The following is a 19,547-nucleotide window of genomic DNA, read 5'->3' as shown; positions in this document are numbered from 1 at the left end:
TACAAGAAGTTAATAAACACATTTTTAGGTTATGGATATGGCGAAAAACTAAAAACCAATTGGTTGGATATGATATCGTTATGGTATGGCATCATTAATCGCTTACATTGATTTCCATACGGTTGGTTCGAGCAGCTGTTTTATTTGGTTATGGTTAAGTCACTATTAACTGGCCCTTTAAATCGATTACACTGATTTCCATAATCAACTGTTTTATCTGGTTATGGTTAAGTCACTATTAACTGGCTCTTTAAATCAGTTCACTGATAATAATGTAATGTAATACCATAAGGTTGGTTCGATCAGCTGTTTTATCTGGTTATCGTTAATCGACCATTAAGGCCAATTAAACTTCCATAACCCTAACGCCATAGTCGTAACCATACCCATATTCATAACCATCTAAAATGAGATCGATTAATTTGCCTTAATGATGTAAAAATGAAGAAAACGCAAAAATTACAAACATTTACCACAAAAAATAAGTCTCTTAGTCAAAACGTATCCAAAACAATAAATAAAATCTAAAGACAATAAATTCTCCAACTCAAATATTTTTTGGTTATGGATATGGCGAAAAACCAAAAGCCAATTGGATGGCTATGATATGGTTATGCCTTTAGCGTTATCGTCGATTACATTGATTTCCATGAGGTTGGTTCGATCAGCTGTTTTATCTGGTTATGGTTAAGTCACCATTAGCTGGCCCTTTAAAAGCCCCGTAACATAAGGGCCAATTAAAGGTGACATAACCATAACCAGATAAAACAGCTGATCGAACCTACCTTATGGAAATCAATGTAATCGTTTACTGGTGCCATACCATAACGCTAACGTCATAACCATTATATGAGTAAATTGCACATAACGGTAGATTGAGCGACACTGGCGCTATCTGACATGAAAAAGTAGCCAACTTGCAACTTTTGTTGCAAGCAATGCATAACAAGCAAAATTTTACATTTGCTTTAGCTGAGGGTGCTGACGCACTTTGCAAGTAAAATTATTTTTCCCACTCGTTGGCAACTTTTCTAACATTTTTCGCAATTAAAAACTGCAATATACCAAATGAAAACGAAATGAAATATGTTAGCAAGTATGTTTGTTGTATAGGGAGAATGTTTATAGCAGTGATTCGCGAAATTTTGTATGTGAATGGGCATGGCGTAATATACTTCAATGGCCAAGTTTGAAGTTCCTTCATATCCAACATCTTGGTTGATTTAGGCGATACTACTGGAATGTATTACTTTATGTTAAACGCACATGACAAATTTGAAATGTGCCACGGCCTTAAGGCAACCATTGGTATGGTACACTATAAAGCAACTCCGAATTTTACCGTTATTACTGGCTGACAATTAAAAATAATTTATATGGAAATTTACGCAATTCGTTTGTGTTTATTAATAAAAAACCCTATATAGAGGAAATAATATTAAAAATACATATATATTATAGTAATAATATTATAAAATTAGATTAAAATTATCGTTGCAAAATGACAACATTTGATAAACATTTAGGAAGAATTGCAAATGCAATTTCGGTAGACATAGATACTAGCAACTATTTGCAAAATGACTTTGGGCTAATACGAATTTACCTACTTGATATCATACGAAACGATCCAATTTTTGGTCCCATACTCGTAGATTCTATCAAACCTGGTGAGTTAAGAAATGCAATCAAATCCTAAATTAATAAATTCTACTAATGCATCTGATTTAAAATTTCAGCCAGCAATTTTAATTGTTCATTAACATTCAATTTTTCCCGATATATGCCTCTCGGTGCGGAGACCACGAAATATCCAGCGTTTATTACATTAGGTCAACGTGGACGTTGTAAAGTAAATGGCATGCAGGATATGCCTTTCTTTGGTAACGGTATACGCATTACTGGGGGAATCATAACCAGTGTTGTAAGAGGTATAATAGCGCAAGGTTTAGACTTGAGTGGATATTTTGTTCGTGGACATATGGGTGATATATACGAATTGGAATTAGTAGATGACTCAAAAAGTGTAGAATATAATGCCACACGAGATTATAATAGTGAATGGCAAACGAACTATATAATGTTAGATGCTACAACTGAAGGCATAACATTTAAAATACGTTTACGCGTTTTGTTAAAATTTTGTAGCAATGAAGAACCCATGGACTTCATGCCATATCCCACACATCGGCTGAAAATGGTTTGGCTAGCTGCAGCAGATGTACGATATTTCGAATACTTTTCATTATGTGCACCATTGAGTGAACGCGAATTGGCAGCATCTCCGGCGAATTTGATTGCGCTACGTTTATTGATTTTACTATTAGCAAATAATAAGGTAACCCATTTGAAAAAGAATCATTTGGAATCTATAAGCTATGAACTGATTTATTCAAAGTCACAAAAGAAAGCAAGCAGTTTTAATGAAACTGTTGGTGTTATAATAACAGTAAGTATATATTTACATAAGAATGATCATAAACATAGCTTCACAATATCAGCATATGAGACCCGGTCTATGAAAATGTGGCTTATGACTCAAAAAAAAAAAAAAAGAAGAGCACAAACGTCCTGAAGAAATGTTTTCCCTGCTAGACGGGTATCCGTCATTTGAGGATCAATTGACAGGTATATACCTTGTTTATACCTTGTTTATATTTAACAGCTTTTTCTCGCAATTTCTTTTTTGAGTCATAAAGTTCAATAAAGAATTAACAAGTTTCTATAATAACCTAGACAATTAAAATACTGATTTCTGATAGTAGCATTTTGACAGGCCTGCAGCCTTTTCCAGTATGTGGTTTTAAGACCAGGCGACCAAACAGGTAACGCGTAGCTCATGAGCGGCCGGCCAATTGCCTTGAACGTGAACCGTGTCTGTCTTTTCCCCAGGTGCTGCCGGCAAACGATTTGAGCATTTTGTTGTGGCTTTGTACTTTAGATACAATTTCGGTGGCATGCGCCTTGAAGGTCATAGTATTATCGAACGTTACCCCTAAGATCTTTGGGTGACTGACAGTCGGTAGTGTGACACGATCGTCGTAACGTCCAATATTTGCGACAGCTTTTCCTTCCTCGAAACTGGATAAAGTAGCGGTAAAGAGGAGTTTGATGGTGAATGAGGACTAAACGAAGTACCTGCTGTCATCGAGCAAAGAGTCAGCGCAAATGCGCCTTGACAACCACGCTACTGTTGGCAGCCATTATTTCAAAATAGTAATAGACTTCGTTTATTTGGGAACCAGCATCAACACTAGCAACAACATCAGCTATGAAAACCAGCGAAGAATCAATCTTGCCAATAAATGCTACTTCGGAATAGGTAGGCAATTGAAAAGTAAAGTCCTCTCTCGGCAAACGAATATCATACTCTACAAGTCACTTATCGTACCCGTCCTGCTGTATGGTGCAGAAGCATAGACCATGAGAACAGCAGATGAAGCGGCTCTGGGAGTGTTCGAGAGAAAAGTCATTTGAAAGATTTATAGACCTCTACGCGTTGGCGATGGCGATGGCGAGTACCGAAGAATATTTAACGATGATCTGTACGACCCCAGCGGGTTAGGGGATCAGAATATACCCGCGGTAGGTATGCCTGTCGTAAGCTGTACGAGCTATACGCAGACATCAACATATTCCAGCGAATTAAAACGCAGCGGCTGCGCTGGCTAGGCCATGTTATGCGAATGAAAGATGATGCTCCGGTCAAGAAAGTGTTTCTATCGGAACTCGCCTATGGAAGCAGAGGTAGAGGGCGGCCCCCACTCCTTTGGAAGGACCAAGTGGACAACGATTTAAACTCCCTTGGTGTGACCAGTTGGTGCCGGTTGGCAGAGAGAAGGAGCGACTGGGGCGCCTTGTTGGACGGCCATAACGGTTTAAACGGTTAAGCGCCAATTAAGTAAGTTCATTCCACGCCGTAAACAGAGTGGCAGTGGATTTTGTCGGTGATAATGCGCGAGGTGAAACTAGAAATATCGTGGAGATAACTGTTTATTTATATGTTAGAAACTAATTCATCAATTAAAGGCAATGTCCTGTTTCCATAATCGTGCAGTCGTCGGCATAGGAAATAATTGTAACTCCTTCTGGTGGGGGAGGGAGTTTTGATATTGTAACGAATTTACTGCAAATCCTCTTATTTGCAACCTTCTGCTAAGTTGGAATCACTAAACTGTTGAATAAATAACTCCAATATTTAATAATGCAAAATGGCCTTTATTCAAGTACTTTCAAAATAACACTTCTATTGCTCGACAGATAGCGTGCTTAATCGAAACTGATTCGCGCGCCTCTACTGTTGTCGCCTTTTATACTGTTTGGTTTACTCGTTGACATTTCTAGGCGGTTCTGTTCTAGAATCTACTAGTTGGTTATCTGCTATAAGTTTCTCAGCTATAACTACAGATTCACAATTTGTATAGCTTCTCTCACATGCGCGTGTATTTGTGAGCGACACTTCCACAATTATAATTGCATATCTCAGATAAGATATCGGCATGTGTTTGTGCGTTGCTTCTCCGCTGCGTGTACGTACATATGTGTAGACATAATGATTGAATTATTGATGTGCATACAAATCACTGTTTAGCATCGGCTTAGAGATGACAGTACCCCTTAGTGTTGCTAATATTCGTAACAATATGTAGAATTTAAACAGAAGCGGGGATAGGACACTACCCTGTAGTACCTCCTCTTTAATTTTCCAAGGTTTTGAGATTTCGTTCCTAAATTGAACCGAAGCTTGCCGACCATTCAGATAATTTGCGGTCCATCTTTTTAGACAAGGAAGAATGTGTGAGTCGTCTATGTCTTGGAGTAGCGTGCCGTCAAAACCTTTTGAAAGCTCAAGTGCCACGAGCACCGTCCTATGATGGGGTTTTTCTTGATTTAGTCCGTAATTAATCTGAATGTTTATGGCATTTAGTGCCGTACTGGTGCTGTGCATTTTGCGGAAGCAATGTTGGTGCGTGGCTAGGCGAAGATTTGCCGTGATATGAGGGAGCAAAACAGTTTCCAATGTCTTCGCTACTGTCGAAAGGGTAGATATCGGTCGATATGACTCGCCTTCGTTAGCTGGTTTGCCAGGCTTTAGTAGTGAAATTATACTTTCCATTATCCACTGTTCAGGAATGACAAATGACTTCAGCGACAGGTTGAAAACGTGCGTTAGTATGTATAACTGATAAATTGAATTTGAAGTATTTGAAAAATTTAGACATCGTATCAACCTATTATAATAGATCGCAACTTAAAAGTTCTGTTAACAAAGACGCTAGACATTCTGTAAATAAAGCCGTATCTGAGCGAAGTTGTTGTTGTTCTTGTAGCGATACGAACACTCTTCGAAGGCATTGGGGAGTGTTATCGATGTTTGATTGTCCTCTGCCGGATGTAGACCGGGTACGTTCCGGTAAGAAGCACCATTAAGGCAACAGCTCGACCATCTCGGTACCGATTGAGTATGACCACATGAAACCTACAAGTCCATACCGCCCTCCCACGCCTTAGATTCATGAGGAACTTGAGGTAGCCAGAGCTTCGGCTGTTAAAGAAACGGGATTCGGCACGAGTAGGTGAGGTTGACAATTGGGTTAAAGAAGCTATATATTGCGCTGGCAACCCCTTAAACGAGTTGCGCTACACAACACTTTGACTCAATTTGGTCTTTTAGTCACCTCTTACGACAGCAGGGCATTTTTTAAGGATTTTTCACTAGGTGGCCAAAAGAAAAATATCTCCTCGACATGACTGACCATACCGGTCAGCTTTTGAATATTACCATTTTTGGTCAAAAAAAAAACATGCTGTGGCAACCGTGGTTGTGACTCACTCATACCAAAACATTTGCAATAAAACAAGTAATCCCAGGAATAGTTATTTTTCATATCCAACTTATTACATTCTTGGCCAAAAATTTTTTATTATATGCTGACAAAAATCCTCGAGTACGTGCAGAATTTGTAGAATTTATGTATGTCACGGAAGTCGTGAGTACCCATGTTCTTTTCCAAATAAATCCTCATTGACAGTGTATTTGATGAACTATCATTAGAGTTGGGATTCTACCGGGTATTTACCATTTTTATGGGTAAATACCGGGAAAATCCCCGGAATATTCCTTTTTTGTATCTATTTTTGGCTATTTAAAAATCGTTTGAATCGAGGCTGCTTGGAATTACAATTCAGCAATTAAATTTATACGCCATTTGAAATTAAAAAAATTTCGTTTTTATTTTAAACAAACAACCCAGCAAACACTCGGAGTCAACAATTAGTCTGAAAGGAGTCCAAACTTTGGATTGTTTGCACTCGTTATGAACTCATTTAGGAACCTGAAGCGAATGCTATATGCTTATATTTTGCCTCTAACATAAATCTTATACAGGCCTCCTTCCGATATCATATATGAGCCTTATTGGCGTCATATACTGCTAATTTTGAACCTTTTAATGAAACTACTTCAGGGCTTTTAGGAAGAATTTTTGACATATATCCGAAGCGAAAAACATAGGGGAGAAAATTGTTGTGATAGAACTCACATGAGGATAAGATAGAAATGAAATAAGTATTAGTTGAATTAATTATTTATTTAGAATAAATTGTCGCAGAAAAATTTCAGAGTTTTTATTCCGGAGCTGCATAGTTTTTTAATATTTTTCGCTTGTTCAAAATTTCATCAAATTGGAGTCATAAAAGGCTCTAAGGTGATAGCATTTTTGAAGCTTTTGAACCATATTAAACTCCAGAACTGTAAGCGAACATTTATAAGGGACACATATCTACCCAAACAAACAGGCTCACGGCGCTCATAATTTAAGAAGCCGAAACGAGTCCAAAATAAGTGGGCAATGTAGGAATCAGAAAAGCGTCGAAACGCGTAGGAGGGTAAAAGAAAATTTAATTTTTACCTTTTATTTAACGGCCTAAAAGCTCCTAACCTAGCATGCAAAAATTATCATTTATCAACTATTTATGTTCGTCACAGCGAGTTTGGAACAAATTTTGAAACTTTGTTACGATCACTGTTCATTTTAATACAAAATGAATTACATTTGTACATTATTTTTACCCTTGCTATTCTTTTATTGTATAAGCATCTTTTTTAGGCTCAAATGATTTACGTTAATAGGCTCATATAGGACGACCATTGCAAGAAGGAAATACATTGGTTTCGGCCTCCCAAATGAGCACATACCGGCTGTAAAGGCTCCAATTTAGATATTTTTCCGACTCTTTTTTGACCCAAAATGTTTACTGGGTAAACTTAAATATTTGCAACGGCATGCATTATTGGCTAAATATTTTTAAAAAACGCTGGATTACAGATTAAAGCTAACTCAACCGATAGCGTAATGATAACTACCCACCAATATAGGACAAATTGGATACATTTTGGAATGAATGTGTGTGTTTGTTTCCCATATTTTCCAAAAGATTATTTTTACCCTTATTTTGGGTAAATATTTGGGACTTTACCCATTTTTACCATGTATAACCAATTTACCGTGTATTTACCTTTTGGGTATTTACCCCTTTCCCATCTCTAACTATCATTCATTCGTTGATAAATTTCTTCGATTAGCACCAAAAACTTCATTAGAATTAGCAAGTTATATATTTTTTGACATTTTTGGGAAATCATGTATGTTCAGAAAATTTCTGACATTATTTCAGTTAGGTGTTGTTCACGCATTTTAGTTGTGGCCAGATTATGATTACTACGTGGCCACGGCGGACTACTACGTGGCCATTTGGCCACGTTCGTATTACTTAAAAAATGCCCTGTACGACAGGCATACCGACAGGCATAATGGCAATTAATCATTAATTGGCTTTTAAAGAAAATAATCTGGTAATCATTACCATTAGTAATCATTATTTAACAGATCTGAATTTATCGTTCAAGTTCTCCGAAATTTAATATTCTAAATGTTTATATATACTGTAACGAATTTAGGGAAATTCCGCTTATTCCAAACCTTCTGCTAACGTTCGAATCGCTAAAATTTTGAATAAATAACTCCAATATTCAATAATGCAAAATAGTCTTTATTAGACTACTTTGTAGGTACTTCACAATACACTTATACTTCACAACCAATAGCGTGCTTAAGTCAAAACTGATTACTGATTTCTCAGCTGGCGCTGCTTTTATACTCTCAGTTTTCTCGTTCATCCATTTCTCCTAAGGTCTAGTCATTTCGCGAAACTGTATTCCAGAGCAATTGTATCCCTTGCTTGGTTATTAGCTATATACATGTATACCTATTTATAGTTTATGTTTCTCTTCGGCTGATGATTACATGTGTTTGCGCGTATGTCTTCGTTGCCTTGTATGTACATATGTGAGTAAATGATGATTGATTTGTTTACGTACATACGAGTGGCTGCTTAGTATAAGCTTAGTGATACTAGTATCAGGTTAGTGATGCTAATATTCATCACAATACATACATGCACATTTTCTATCCGCAAGGTGATCGGAGATAGTGCACCCCCAGTATTTTAGTTGTCTTCTATCTTGCAATATATACTTTTTGTTGCAAGGATTCATTTCATTTCATTTTTTATTAATTTTCTTTCAAAACAGCATATGTGTTACAATAGCGACTTAAATTAAATTAACCAAAATTACAGAAAGAAAAGTAAGGCAGTCTGTAAAAATATATGGATTTTAGTATCTAATGCCATCTCCAAATAAAATTGAATTTAAAAACATGTAAAATAGTGCGTGAGGTGAAGTTTGATTAAAAATAATAAGTAATAAATTATATTAATCCAATATGTACATATATTTTTTTAAATGCTAGGGTTCAGCAAAATTTTGATGTCTTCGTATGATTTCTCTAGTAAAAAAGATTTTACCTTTCCCAAAAACTCATTCAGATTTCTAGTGACACGTATACATGCAGGCAACGCATTAAAAGCTTTACAAGAAACGATCGTAAAGAAGTTGTTGAAGTTGGTTGTTCGAGAGGTCGGGACATACACAAGTCCATATGAGTTTTGCCTCAAGTTATAACTATCCGAGACCAGGCTATGTAAATACCCACAGCGAATGGAAAATAACTTTAACGTTTTATAGTAGTAAATAAGCTTAACAGGAAGAATTTTCAGATCCCTAAACAACTCCATAGAGTGGTGAAAACGATCAACATTACATATTTTTCTTATGACCCATTTTTGAATAGTTAGAAGCTGCTGGATTTTATTACCTGAAGCGCCACCCCAACAAGTTATACCATATTGGAGTGGACTAAAGCGTAGTAAATAGTTTTAAGTGTTGCGTTTGAACACACTTTTCTTAAATTATAAAAATAACGAACGGAAGATCGCAAGTAGGACTTCAAACGAGAAATATGCGTAGACCAACTCAAGTTTTGGTCAACACTAACACCAAGATATTGGAAGTCGCTTACTTTTTCAATAGTGAAGCACTTATCGCAACAGTTTACTTCCGCTTTAAACGATGCACAGAATAGGAAATTATTTAGTACAAAATGTTTGCAGTCAGTAGCATGGAATACAATGGCTATGTCAGGTGAGGATTTTGGATGCAAATTGAAATAAATGTGCTGCAAACCACACTCTTAGCAAATGCACATCGTTATTGATTCCTGCTACCAAATCCAGATAGTTCGATGAACCATAGGCGATAGCAAGGTCGTCAGCGAAGACTGTTACTTTTCCATACAATGGCAGCGAGAATATTGAATTTAGGTAAATCAAAAATAGTATAGGACCTAAGACAGATCCTTGAGGTACACCTAAGCTAATTGTAATTGGGTTACTTATACTACTTCCAACTTTTACTTTTTTAATTCTTCCTGACAAATAAGATTTAAACCAATTACATATAAACCCACGGAAGCCCGCACAATACAATTTGTCCAATAAAATTTGGTGATCAACCATGTCAAATACTTTAGTGATATCAAGAACAGTCCAGCACAGTTCTTTTTATTTTCTAGTTCCCTATTTATGTAAGAACAAAATTTCAGCAAGGCATTTTCTGTTGACCGCCCATATCTGAACTCGAATTGCATTGATCTGAAATAGTTTTTATTGTCAAGAAATGATAGGATTCGAACTTTAACCAGTTTTTCAAAAATTTTTGAAATTGATGACAGTAAAGAAATAGGTCTGTAGTTATTTATGTATATCCGTTTTGTCACCCTTTTTAAATAAAGGAATGACAATAGTGCATTTTAAATCTGAAGGAAATGATCCACCTAAAATACTCATATTAAACAAATGCGTTAGGTTATCAACTAAATTTGGTGCCACATATTTAAGAGCCTGATTCGAAATTCCATCACATCCTCATGATCTAGAGTTATTCAGAGAATTCATTTTTTTTAAAACTTCAATGCCAGTAAATGGCTAAAAAAAAATCTATTTCCCGAATTCGGGAACTCAGGTATCAGAGAGGAGGATTCGAAAACAGCAGATTGCCCTATTGATAGAAAGTGATCATTGAAAATGTTTGCCATTGCTGGAGGATCAGAAAAGCTCACGCTACCATCACATAAAACAATTGATATGTTATTAGCTTTACAACTGCGATTCAGAAGACCGTTAATGATATTCCATTCATTCTTTGGATTGCCATAGGAAGACCTAAACTCATTTCGATAGAAATTATCACGCTCCAAGCGTACTTCTTTTTTCAGCTCTCTACATAATTTCATATACCTGCTGCGAAGATTTGCGTTTGATGGGTGGTTTTTGCACTTTTTTCCAAGCTTGTTTTTTAGATGAATTTTTTTAAGCAACTTTTTGCTAATCCATGGTTTTAACTTATAATCAGATCTGCGAGGGATAAAAGAAAAGCTAGCAGACTTAATGTGTCTGTTAAAAATGTTCAGAAAAGTATTAAATGCCTTGGCTACGTCTTTTTCAGAGTAACATTCATCCCATGACTCAAATCGCAATAGTTCATTTAGAGCGTCGAAATTTATTTGCGTTAAACAAGAACTAACCTTTTTATTATTGTTTTTTGCACAAGCCTTGCTTAGTAATAAACCAGTCATAGTGTGATCTGTTATTCCAACATCAAGATTTAGGCTCCGCAAACTACTGAGAAAATGATTACTAACACGACAGAAAACGTGATCCAAGCAGCTTCCAGACATACTACGAGTTGGCTCACTTAAATACGATGTTAGACCATGACCAGCCATTAGATTTAGGAAGCTATCTATGGTAGGATTAGTGTTAAGAATATCTAAATTAAAGTCACCTAAGATGACAATATTGGCTGAATTTTCACTACGGAGAAGATATGAGAACTCTTCCACAAATATCTGAACAGGTATCGCATGTAGCCTGTAAACACATATAAAAGTAAAGACTGCACCGGAGATACTTATTGAAACCTTTAGGATGTCAGCACTTGTGAGATTGCATTCAAAATAATCACACTCATACATATCCCGAACAAAAACTCCAACACCACCTGCAGAATAACTGTCATTAGTGTTCGCGAAAAAATTATAACCAGGTATAGTGAAATCACGAATTTCATGAGAGTATATCCAGATTTCAGACAAAAATATTACGTCGGGATAGTTTTTAAACATCTCTAGATTGCATAGCAATAAATCAAAATTTTGCCGAAGCCTGCGTATGTTTTGATGAATAGCAAAAAACGAATCCGTAGAATTATACATCAAATCAAGATCATTAATAGGGCTGATTATAGCGAGGTTGTTTATATATAAAATATTTGAGAAAACCATTTGAAATATGCAAGTATTAAATAATAATTAGAAAACTACGTTACTTTTGACAAATCGTCAAACTACTAAGAATAACAACGTTGCTATTATCAGTCTTTTTCATCATTATTCTACCATGACTTATCCACAGGTACTTATAATTTTTTGCTTTTTGTGTTTTCTTCGCTACTGTAAGCAGCGCTCTGTTGTAGCTAGTGAGACTATCGTTTATGTAAATATTGTTTTTCTCTCCATCGCCAAAAAGCCCCTTTTCTCTCCGTTTTTGGGACATAACTTTATGCGGCAGTTATGCGGCAGTTACCCACCGACGTGTGCCGTACGCAAGGACGTTTGTCGTACGAAGCACGTTTGACCGAACTCTCAAGCCCGTAGGAATCAATGTGTGCGTCTGTGTACATGTACATAAGATATTTGTGTGTGTATTGTTTACAGATAAGCACTGTTGCCATTGACCATTTTGCATGTATGCTTATGGAAACATCAACTTTTTCCAATTTAATTTTTGATATTGTAAAAGGCCGGAATACTATTAAATAAGTATAAATAGATTAAATATTTATAATCAGCACTTTTACATAATTACACACATCATCACAATTTTTCAAAATTTAATTAGGCGTTTTTGCATAAAATTGCAAACGGTCAAAAATTAGCGCACAAAAGTTTACTAGGCAACTCTGTCTAGTGAGAGAGCGATCAGCTGACACGTTCTTACGGAAAAAATCAAACTTGTTCTGATTTCTACGTTCCGGGCTACGTACGTACGGGCGTTGCACGTCGGTGAGTTTTCGCTTACATTGCACACTCATAAGATAGGTCGTGTCAGCAGACACGTTTTTTCTACGTACGTTCGTGAGTAACCACGGCTTTACCCACCGACGTGTGCCGTACATAAGGTCGTTTGTCGTACGAAGCGCGTTTGACCGAACTCTCAAGCCCGTAGGAATCAATGTGTGCGTCTGTGTACATGTACATAACATATTTGTGTGTGTATTGTTTACAGATAAGCACTGTTGCCATTGACCATTTTGCATGTATGCTTATGGAAACATCAACTTTTTCCAATTTAATTTTTGATATTGTAAAAGGCCGGAATACATATTAAATAAGTATAAATAGATTACATAATTATAATCAGCACTTTTACATAATTATTTCGAATTATTTTCACAATTTTTCAAACTTTAATTAGGTGTTTTTGCATAAAATTGCAAACGGTCAAAAATTAGCGCGCAAAAGTTTACTAGGCAACTCTGTCTAGTGAGAGAGCGATCAGCTGACACGTTCTTACGGAAAAAAATCAAAATTGTTTTGATTTCTACGTTCCGGGCTACGTACGTACGAGCATTATGCGGCAGTTACTCACGAACGTACGTACTAAAAACGTGTCAGCTGACACGACCTATCTTATGAGTGTGCAATGTAAACGAAAACTCACCGACGTTCAACGCTCGTACGTACGTAGCCCGGAACGTAGAAATCAAAACAATTTTGATTTTTTTCCGTAAGAACGTGTCAGCTGATCGCTCTCTCACTAGACAGAGTTGACTAGTAAACTTTTGTGCGCTAATTTTTGACCGTTTGCAGTTTTATGCAAAAACACCTAATTAAAGTTTAAAAAATTGTGAAAATAATTCGAAATAATTATGTAAAAGTGCAGATTATAAATATGTAATCTATTTATATTTATCTTATATTAATTCCAGCCTTTTAAAACATGAAAAATTAAATTGGAAAAAGTTGATGTTTCCTTAAGCATGCATGCAAACTGGTCAATGGCAACAGTGCTTATCTGTAAACAATACAAACACAAATATGTTATGTACATGTACACAGACGCACACATTGATTCCTACGGGCTTGAGGGTTCGGTCAAACGTGTTTCGTACGACAAACGTCCGTACGTACGGCACACGTCGGTGGGTAACTGCCGCTTTACTCTTCAACTCAGTAGGGGCAAAATGAATACGGAGCACGTTTGTTTGCTTGAATTTTTTGATGTAGCACTTGCTTATCTCTTCTGGATAAACAGATAAGTTCAAAGCAGCGCCTAAAATTTGCTTTGTGCATTCATTCGCATTATCACTTGTTAGCGCTGGTACACCAACAATATCGACTGCACTGCTTAGTAGTTGTTCACGCCAGTTTAAGAGCCTTCCGCGATTTACAATCAGATTGACTGAATTTTGTGTGTGTTAGTGCAGTCGGATGGCTTCGTGACACACGTATTTGTTGTCGGCTACACGTTGATGAAAATCAAAAATTTTTGATTTTTTCATTTGACGCAAGCTTATTTGATAGTCGCGGGGGGTGTGATTGACAAAACGCAGTGTTGTATTTAGTTTGTGTCGACATTCAAAATGAACAAGTGCGCGGAAGAACAGCAATTCCTATTAAAATTTATTGAAAATTATCAATGTTTAGCAGCTTTATGGAATGTAAAGCTTTTATTATTATTTAATTAAAATTTTATTAATTTTTTTATTATTTAATAAAACTGCTGTAGTTGCAAGTAAAAAAAGTCATCATCCGATGACGGCATATTCACGTCCGAACGCTACGGGTTCTTAATACAAATTTTGAATGATGGCTTTTTATTTGATAGTCGCAGGGCAAGCGTCAAATACCCGACACGCACACATACAAAAATTCAGTAAATCTGGTTGTAAATCGCGGAAGGCTTTAAGCCGGAGTCATTGGTGCCGTATGTCGTATCGCTGTATCCGTATCCCTAACGTAATCAGCTGTTTATCGTTACGACGGTAAACCAAAACCCAATTGGTTGGCTACGATACGGTTACGACCTTAGCGGCACCAATAATCGATTGCATTAATTCTCATAAGATTGGTCGAATCAGCTGTTATAAGGTTACCGATACGGTTACCGATAAAGCACCAATGTCTCCAGCTTTAAAAGACACTTTCAAGCCTCGATACTCTCTCGCTCAGTTTTTGATTTTCCTCTTTGAGTTGTTTCACCGTGCTTAGAAACTCGGTATTCACTTTCTTTAGACTCATAATTTCGTCATAAAGCAATGCAAAGGTATTTCCTTTCTATTTATGTCGCCATCAATATGTATTTGCTGTGACGGCTGGGATTGATTCCGTTTCGTATGCGTTTGTGTTGTTGTTATTTACGACATTGCTTCGTTCACTTGCACTTGCAAGTATATTGTCACTGTTATTGCTGAGTATCTTGTGTGTTTGTTGTTTTTGGCTGCTGTTGGTGGTTATTTTTGGTTTGCTAAGTGCTGTTGTTGTCGATTTTGTGGTCACCTAACATGGTGATTCACTTAAACATGTGAAGAGATGGAACACATCGTGTAGTTTGAAATATATGCATTGGGTATAGACGTAGTCTGTAGGTATAAGAGATCAACCTAATAGAGTTTCCAGATCGAAGATTGTGTCCCACATATGTCTTACTTATAAATAATACGACACCCTTGTGCTATGCCTAATTCAAAACATGGATACATACATTACTGCATACATATTTATTTATATATTTATTTAAATTATCTTTTTATTTAGATTTTACAACGCGTCATGTTATATTTGGAAAAAGGGGTTTTTCCATATTATTGGAACGTAAAAAGAAATTTCTTATCATGCTTCAGAAATGGTATAAGTGAGAAAATGTATATTCAGAGTCGTGTGCGTAATTTATTGCAACAAATACACGATATGCGACGGAACGAAAAAATCAGTTATGAAGATGTTGAATCCTTTTTAGGTATCTTTTAAAATATATTGAAATTTGTAGCAGAAATAATATGACATTTGTTTTAGGTGTTCAAATAAATTCACAGATTTATAATGTGGACAATTTCGGCATTTACAGGTCTTTCACACATTCTTAAGCATGTATTTATGTAAATTTTAATGGAATTCACTTGTTTTTGGTTTTGAATGTTTATTCGTTTGTGTTTTATTGATATCGTAATACGTGAATCCTTATACATACATATGTATGTATGTATGTACCACATTTACATACAATTTAATATTAGATTGGTCATGGAATTAAATACCATTGTAATTGTAATTGGTTTTCTTGTAGCAGTTAAATACAAGTTGGCTTTGATATTATCCAGCGTTTAATTATACAAATACAAGTTTAATTAAATATGTTCCGGCACGGCATAACAATTGCGTCCATCTTGCAATGACATCCACGCAACAACTTTCTTTTCAAAATTGCGTTTAAATTACTTCATCAGTTTTTAATTGATATATGAGTGTAGAAAACTCAACAGCTTTATTCAAATGTGTTAATTGGTAACCTTTGCGGATGTTCTTCCAATAAGTTTTTCACTCATACTCAGTACAGCTCTGCGTATGTTATCACTCGTGGTACTTTATACGTTTCGTAAAGCTATTTTGTTGAAATTGAAGTTGAATCAATATCAAGGTGCTGCCAGCAATACTATTAACAGCCTGTTAAGTAAAAAGAATTAAAATGTTTAAACACATTTACAATGGGCATACATATGTAAGTCATGATCACAAACATGCAATTATAAAGCGCGGAATCTTCACTACAAAAAATATTTATCTTTTTTTAAACAGCGATCGGCCCGGTGAAATAATCTATATTTAAATAGAAAATTTATAATTTTTGTTGTTATATCGGCCTACTGACTTGTAAGATCGAGGGTTCGAATCGAGCTCAAGTCCTAACAACCAACAGCATAGAAGTAGAAATAATGAAGATAAACAAACAACCGCTGTGATACCTGAATGGTTATGGCAGCGGCGCCTAAACGTTGCCGATGAAGGAATTTAGCTGTGCCCGAAATGGATCTATACAGCGAGCTTTGGCAATTGTCTAAATTTCTTTCTTCTATTCTAATTGAATAAATTTGTTTTCATTTAAGAAAAAATTTATCAAAACAAAAATAAGAAGAAATAATTTTTTAGGCCTTGAGCTCGATTCGAATCCGCGATCTTAGAAAATTTATTAATATGAAAATAATGTTTATATTGAATTTTTAATTCAAAAACCAAAAATTTTCTGTGCGCGGCAGTTTTGTAAACATTTTGAAAGCATAAAATATACCTTTTTTGTTTAACTTTTGGCGCTTTGGTCTAAAAAACGTGGAATATTTTCTACTTATACGCTTCCTAGACAGAGAGAACTGCTTTTATATAAAAAAAGAGATTGGATCAATTAGAAAACACATTAATTTCATAATCTCATATTCTATTTTCGGCTTTGTGAGGCGCAATGCTTTCAAATTATCAGATCCCTGCACTTTCCAACTACTTTACACGTCCTGTCTTGTCTTATGTTAGGTCTCATCTAGAGTATGGCGTATTTATTTGGAGAGCAAGTAATCAAATTGCAATAAACATGATTGAGAGAATACAGAAAATTTTCCTCAAATATGAGCTTCGTCTTCTCGGATCTTATACCTTCTATTCCGATTGACTTATGCTTGCCTTAAGACTTGTCTGACTGTCCATTTTTATTGGGCAGGATTTGGTTTCAGCGGCTTTAATGCGGAAAAGTTGACTAATTATTTCATTAACTCTCTGTATTAAAGGTGTGTTAGGCTCACTAAGTCCTATAAAATAGAAAGTGAAAAAATTTAAAAAACAAACAAAAATCAAATAAAGTAAAATAAAGTGAAATACAATACGATAAAACAGAGTGAAATGAAAAAAAAAAACGCTACCAACATAACGGTGGCCGCCGTGGTCTGACGGCAGCATACTCCGCCTACCACACTGAAGATCCTGCGTTCACGCCCCGGGCAATTTTAGAAACAAGTTTTTTCAATTAGAAGAAAATTTTTCTACGTGGGGTCGCCCCTCGACAGTGTTTGGCAAGCATCTCGAGTGTATTTCTGCCATGAAAAGCTTCTCAGTGAAAACTCATCTGCCTCGCAGATGCCGTTCGGAGTCGGCATTAAACAAGTAGGTCACGTCCCGCCAATTTGTAGGAAAAACTATAGCGGATAAGTGGCAAATTATTCGCCAGGAAACTTTCTGTTATAAGTTGTTTTTATATATTCCGTTCTCGTTATTATACTGAGCTGAGCAGAGCTCAAAGACTATCACCCTTATCGCGAAGTTCACGCGGAAAAGTGTTCGCCTTCACTTCTTTTGTTCGGGTGAACTTTTTCCGCCTATCGGCAATTTCGGGCGCACAAAAGTTCACTTCGAAACAGCTGATGCTCTATTGCGAATTGGCAGTGAACAAATGATTTACTCACCATTGTGTAAATTTTGTAAGCAAGAATATATTTCCTTAAAATACAACAAAAATATAAATAAAAAATTAATAAAATAATGTTTAGCATTGCACTTAGGTTGGTATTGATTGAGCGCGAGGCAAATATATACGTGAAAGCGATTGGGCGGCAATTAAGGGACAGTTCTAACCCTTTAGCTAAATGATTCACTGCAAGCTAAAAATTACTATTTTCAGCACTTTTGAATAACGAGTTAATTTTTTTCAATTAGCTTTCTCCAATTTAACAGGCCAAACAAGCTGGCATTCTAATATTTGCTAGTTATTCTTACCAACTCCTTGCCACCATTGAAGCAAAAATTTGGAGTTCCACCAATTGTAAAGTTGGGTAAATATTTTCGTTTTTTTCGTATAGGGAAAAAGCGTTGGAAAGGAAAAGGAAAGATGAAGTGGGTCTTAGGTAATCTTGTTTCAGTGGGGTGATCAACATTTTGGAACCGTTGCTTTGTCCACAATGGATAACTTGGCCGACTGATACGTTGTCATAAAAAATAGAATTTACATACTTAGCAATACAGGAATTTCACTTTTTTCCACTCAGCTTCCGATTGTGCATTATTTATTGACTTATTTCTAATAATAGAAGTACATATAATTATAAGAGTATCAAATTTCAAAACAAAAAATTAATTACATTTTGTTTTCCTTTCGTTCGCCTGTAAAATATAAGTGAACAAATTTTGGTTTTCCGGCTGTTCATTTCGCCCGAACAAATAGTTGCCGATAAGGTGAAATCTTTTTCGAACATGAAAAATTGTTTCCCCACCCTCTGCGATAGGGTGAACAAAAACTGTGAATATTTTCGGGTGAAAATAAAACTCGCGATAAGGGTGAATATCTATCTCGATTAGTTTATTCCGTTACGGATTACCGTTAAAGTTCGTGCACACTAAGCGACGCGACACGTAGCGACAAAATATACTTTGCATGTATTCTTGTGGAACCATGCACACATAGCGACAGTCGGACGACACGGCACCACCAAGTTGACCAATTAGGCAAAAATGCTGCGAATATTTTGTGGAACGTGTCCCTACGTGTCGCGTCGCTTAGTGTGCACGCACTTTTATGCGAAGAAAATTAATATACACCCTTATCGCGAGTTTTATTTTCACCCGAAAATATTCACAGTTTTTGTTCACCCTATCGCAGAGGGTGGCGAAACAATTTTTCATGTTCGAAAAAGATTTCACCTTATCGGCAACTATTTGTTCGGGCGAAATGAACAGCCGGAAAACCAAAATTTGTTCACTTATATTTTACAGGCGAACGAAAGGAAAACAAAATGTAATTAATTTTTTGTTTTGAAATTTGATACTCTTATAATTATATGTACTTCTATTATTAGAAATAAGTCAATAAATAATGCACAATCGGAAGCTGAGTGGAAAAAAGTGAAATTCCTGTATTGCTAAGTATGTAAATTCTATTTTTTATGACAACGTATCAGTCGGCCAAGTTATCCATTGTGGACAAAGCAACGGTTCCAAAATGTTGATCACCTCACTGAAACAAGATTACCTAAGACCCACTTCATCTTTCCT

At 36.0% G+C, this 19,547-nt stretch overlaps 2 protein-coding genes across 2 annotated transcripts in view; one reads left to right on the top strand and one right to left on the bottom strand.

The window, feature by feature from the left end:
• Positions 1–1,361: 1,361 nt before the first annotated feature.
• LOC137245576 (uncharacterized) lies at positions 1,362–15,862 on the top strand. The gene is made up of 4 exons (XM_067776473.1): positions 1,362–1,670; positions 1,740–2,449; positions 15,279–15,480; positions 15,537–15,862. Exons 1-4 carry the CDS (start codon positions 1,502–1,504, stop codon positions 15,605–15,607), a joined length of 1,152 nt encoding a protein of 383 aa, XP_067632574.1. The 5' UTR covers positions 1,362–1,501; the 3' UTR covers positions 15,608–15,862.
• The window catches only part of Gr47b (Gustatory receptor 47b), a 26,224-nt gene continuing 21,917 nt past the window's right edge, over positions 15,241–19,547 (bottom strand). The window contains exon 3 of the mRNA XM_067777237.1: positions 15,241–16,184. Coding sequence (XP_067633338.1) covers positions 16,092–16,184 — 93 coding nt within the window. The 3' untranslated portion in view covers positions 15,241–16,091. The remainder of the gene's footprint in view (positions 16,185–19,547) is intronic.

This window comes from Eurosta solidaginis, chromosome 3 (assembly GCF_040869045.1).
Source record: "Eurosta solidaginis isolate ZX-2024a chromosome 3, ASM4086904v1, whole genome shotgun sequence".
Classification (NCBI taxonomy): domain Eukaryota; kingdom Metazoa; phylum Arthropoda; class Insecta; order Diptera; family Tephritidae; genus Eurosta; species Eurosta solidaginis.
The sequence above is the reverse complement of the archived record's forward strand: the minus strand, read 5'-3'. Positions and strand labels throughout refer to the sequence as shown.

Coding starts and splice junctions, on each gene's coding strand:
- LOC137245576 (XM_067776473.1), top strand. CDS start 1,502: ATGACAACATTTGATAAACATTTAGGAAGAATTGCAAATGCAATTTCG. Junction 2,450..15,278: donor CTGTTGGTGTTATAATAACA/GTAAGTATATAT, acceptor CTTTTTATTTAG/ATTTTACAACGCGTCATGTT. Junction 15,481..15,536: donor AGATGTTGAATCCTTTTTAG/GTATCTTTTAAA, acceptor CATTTGTTTTAG/GTGTTCAAATAAATTCACAG.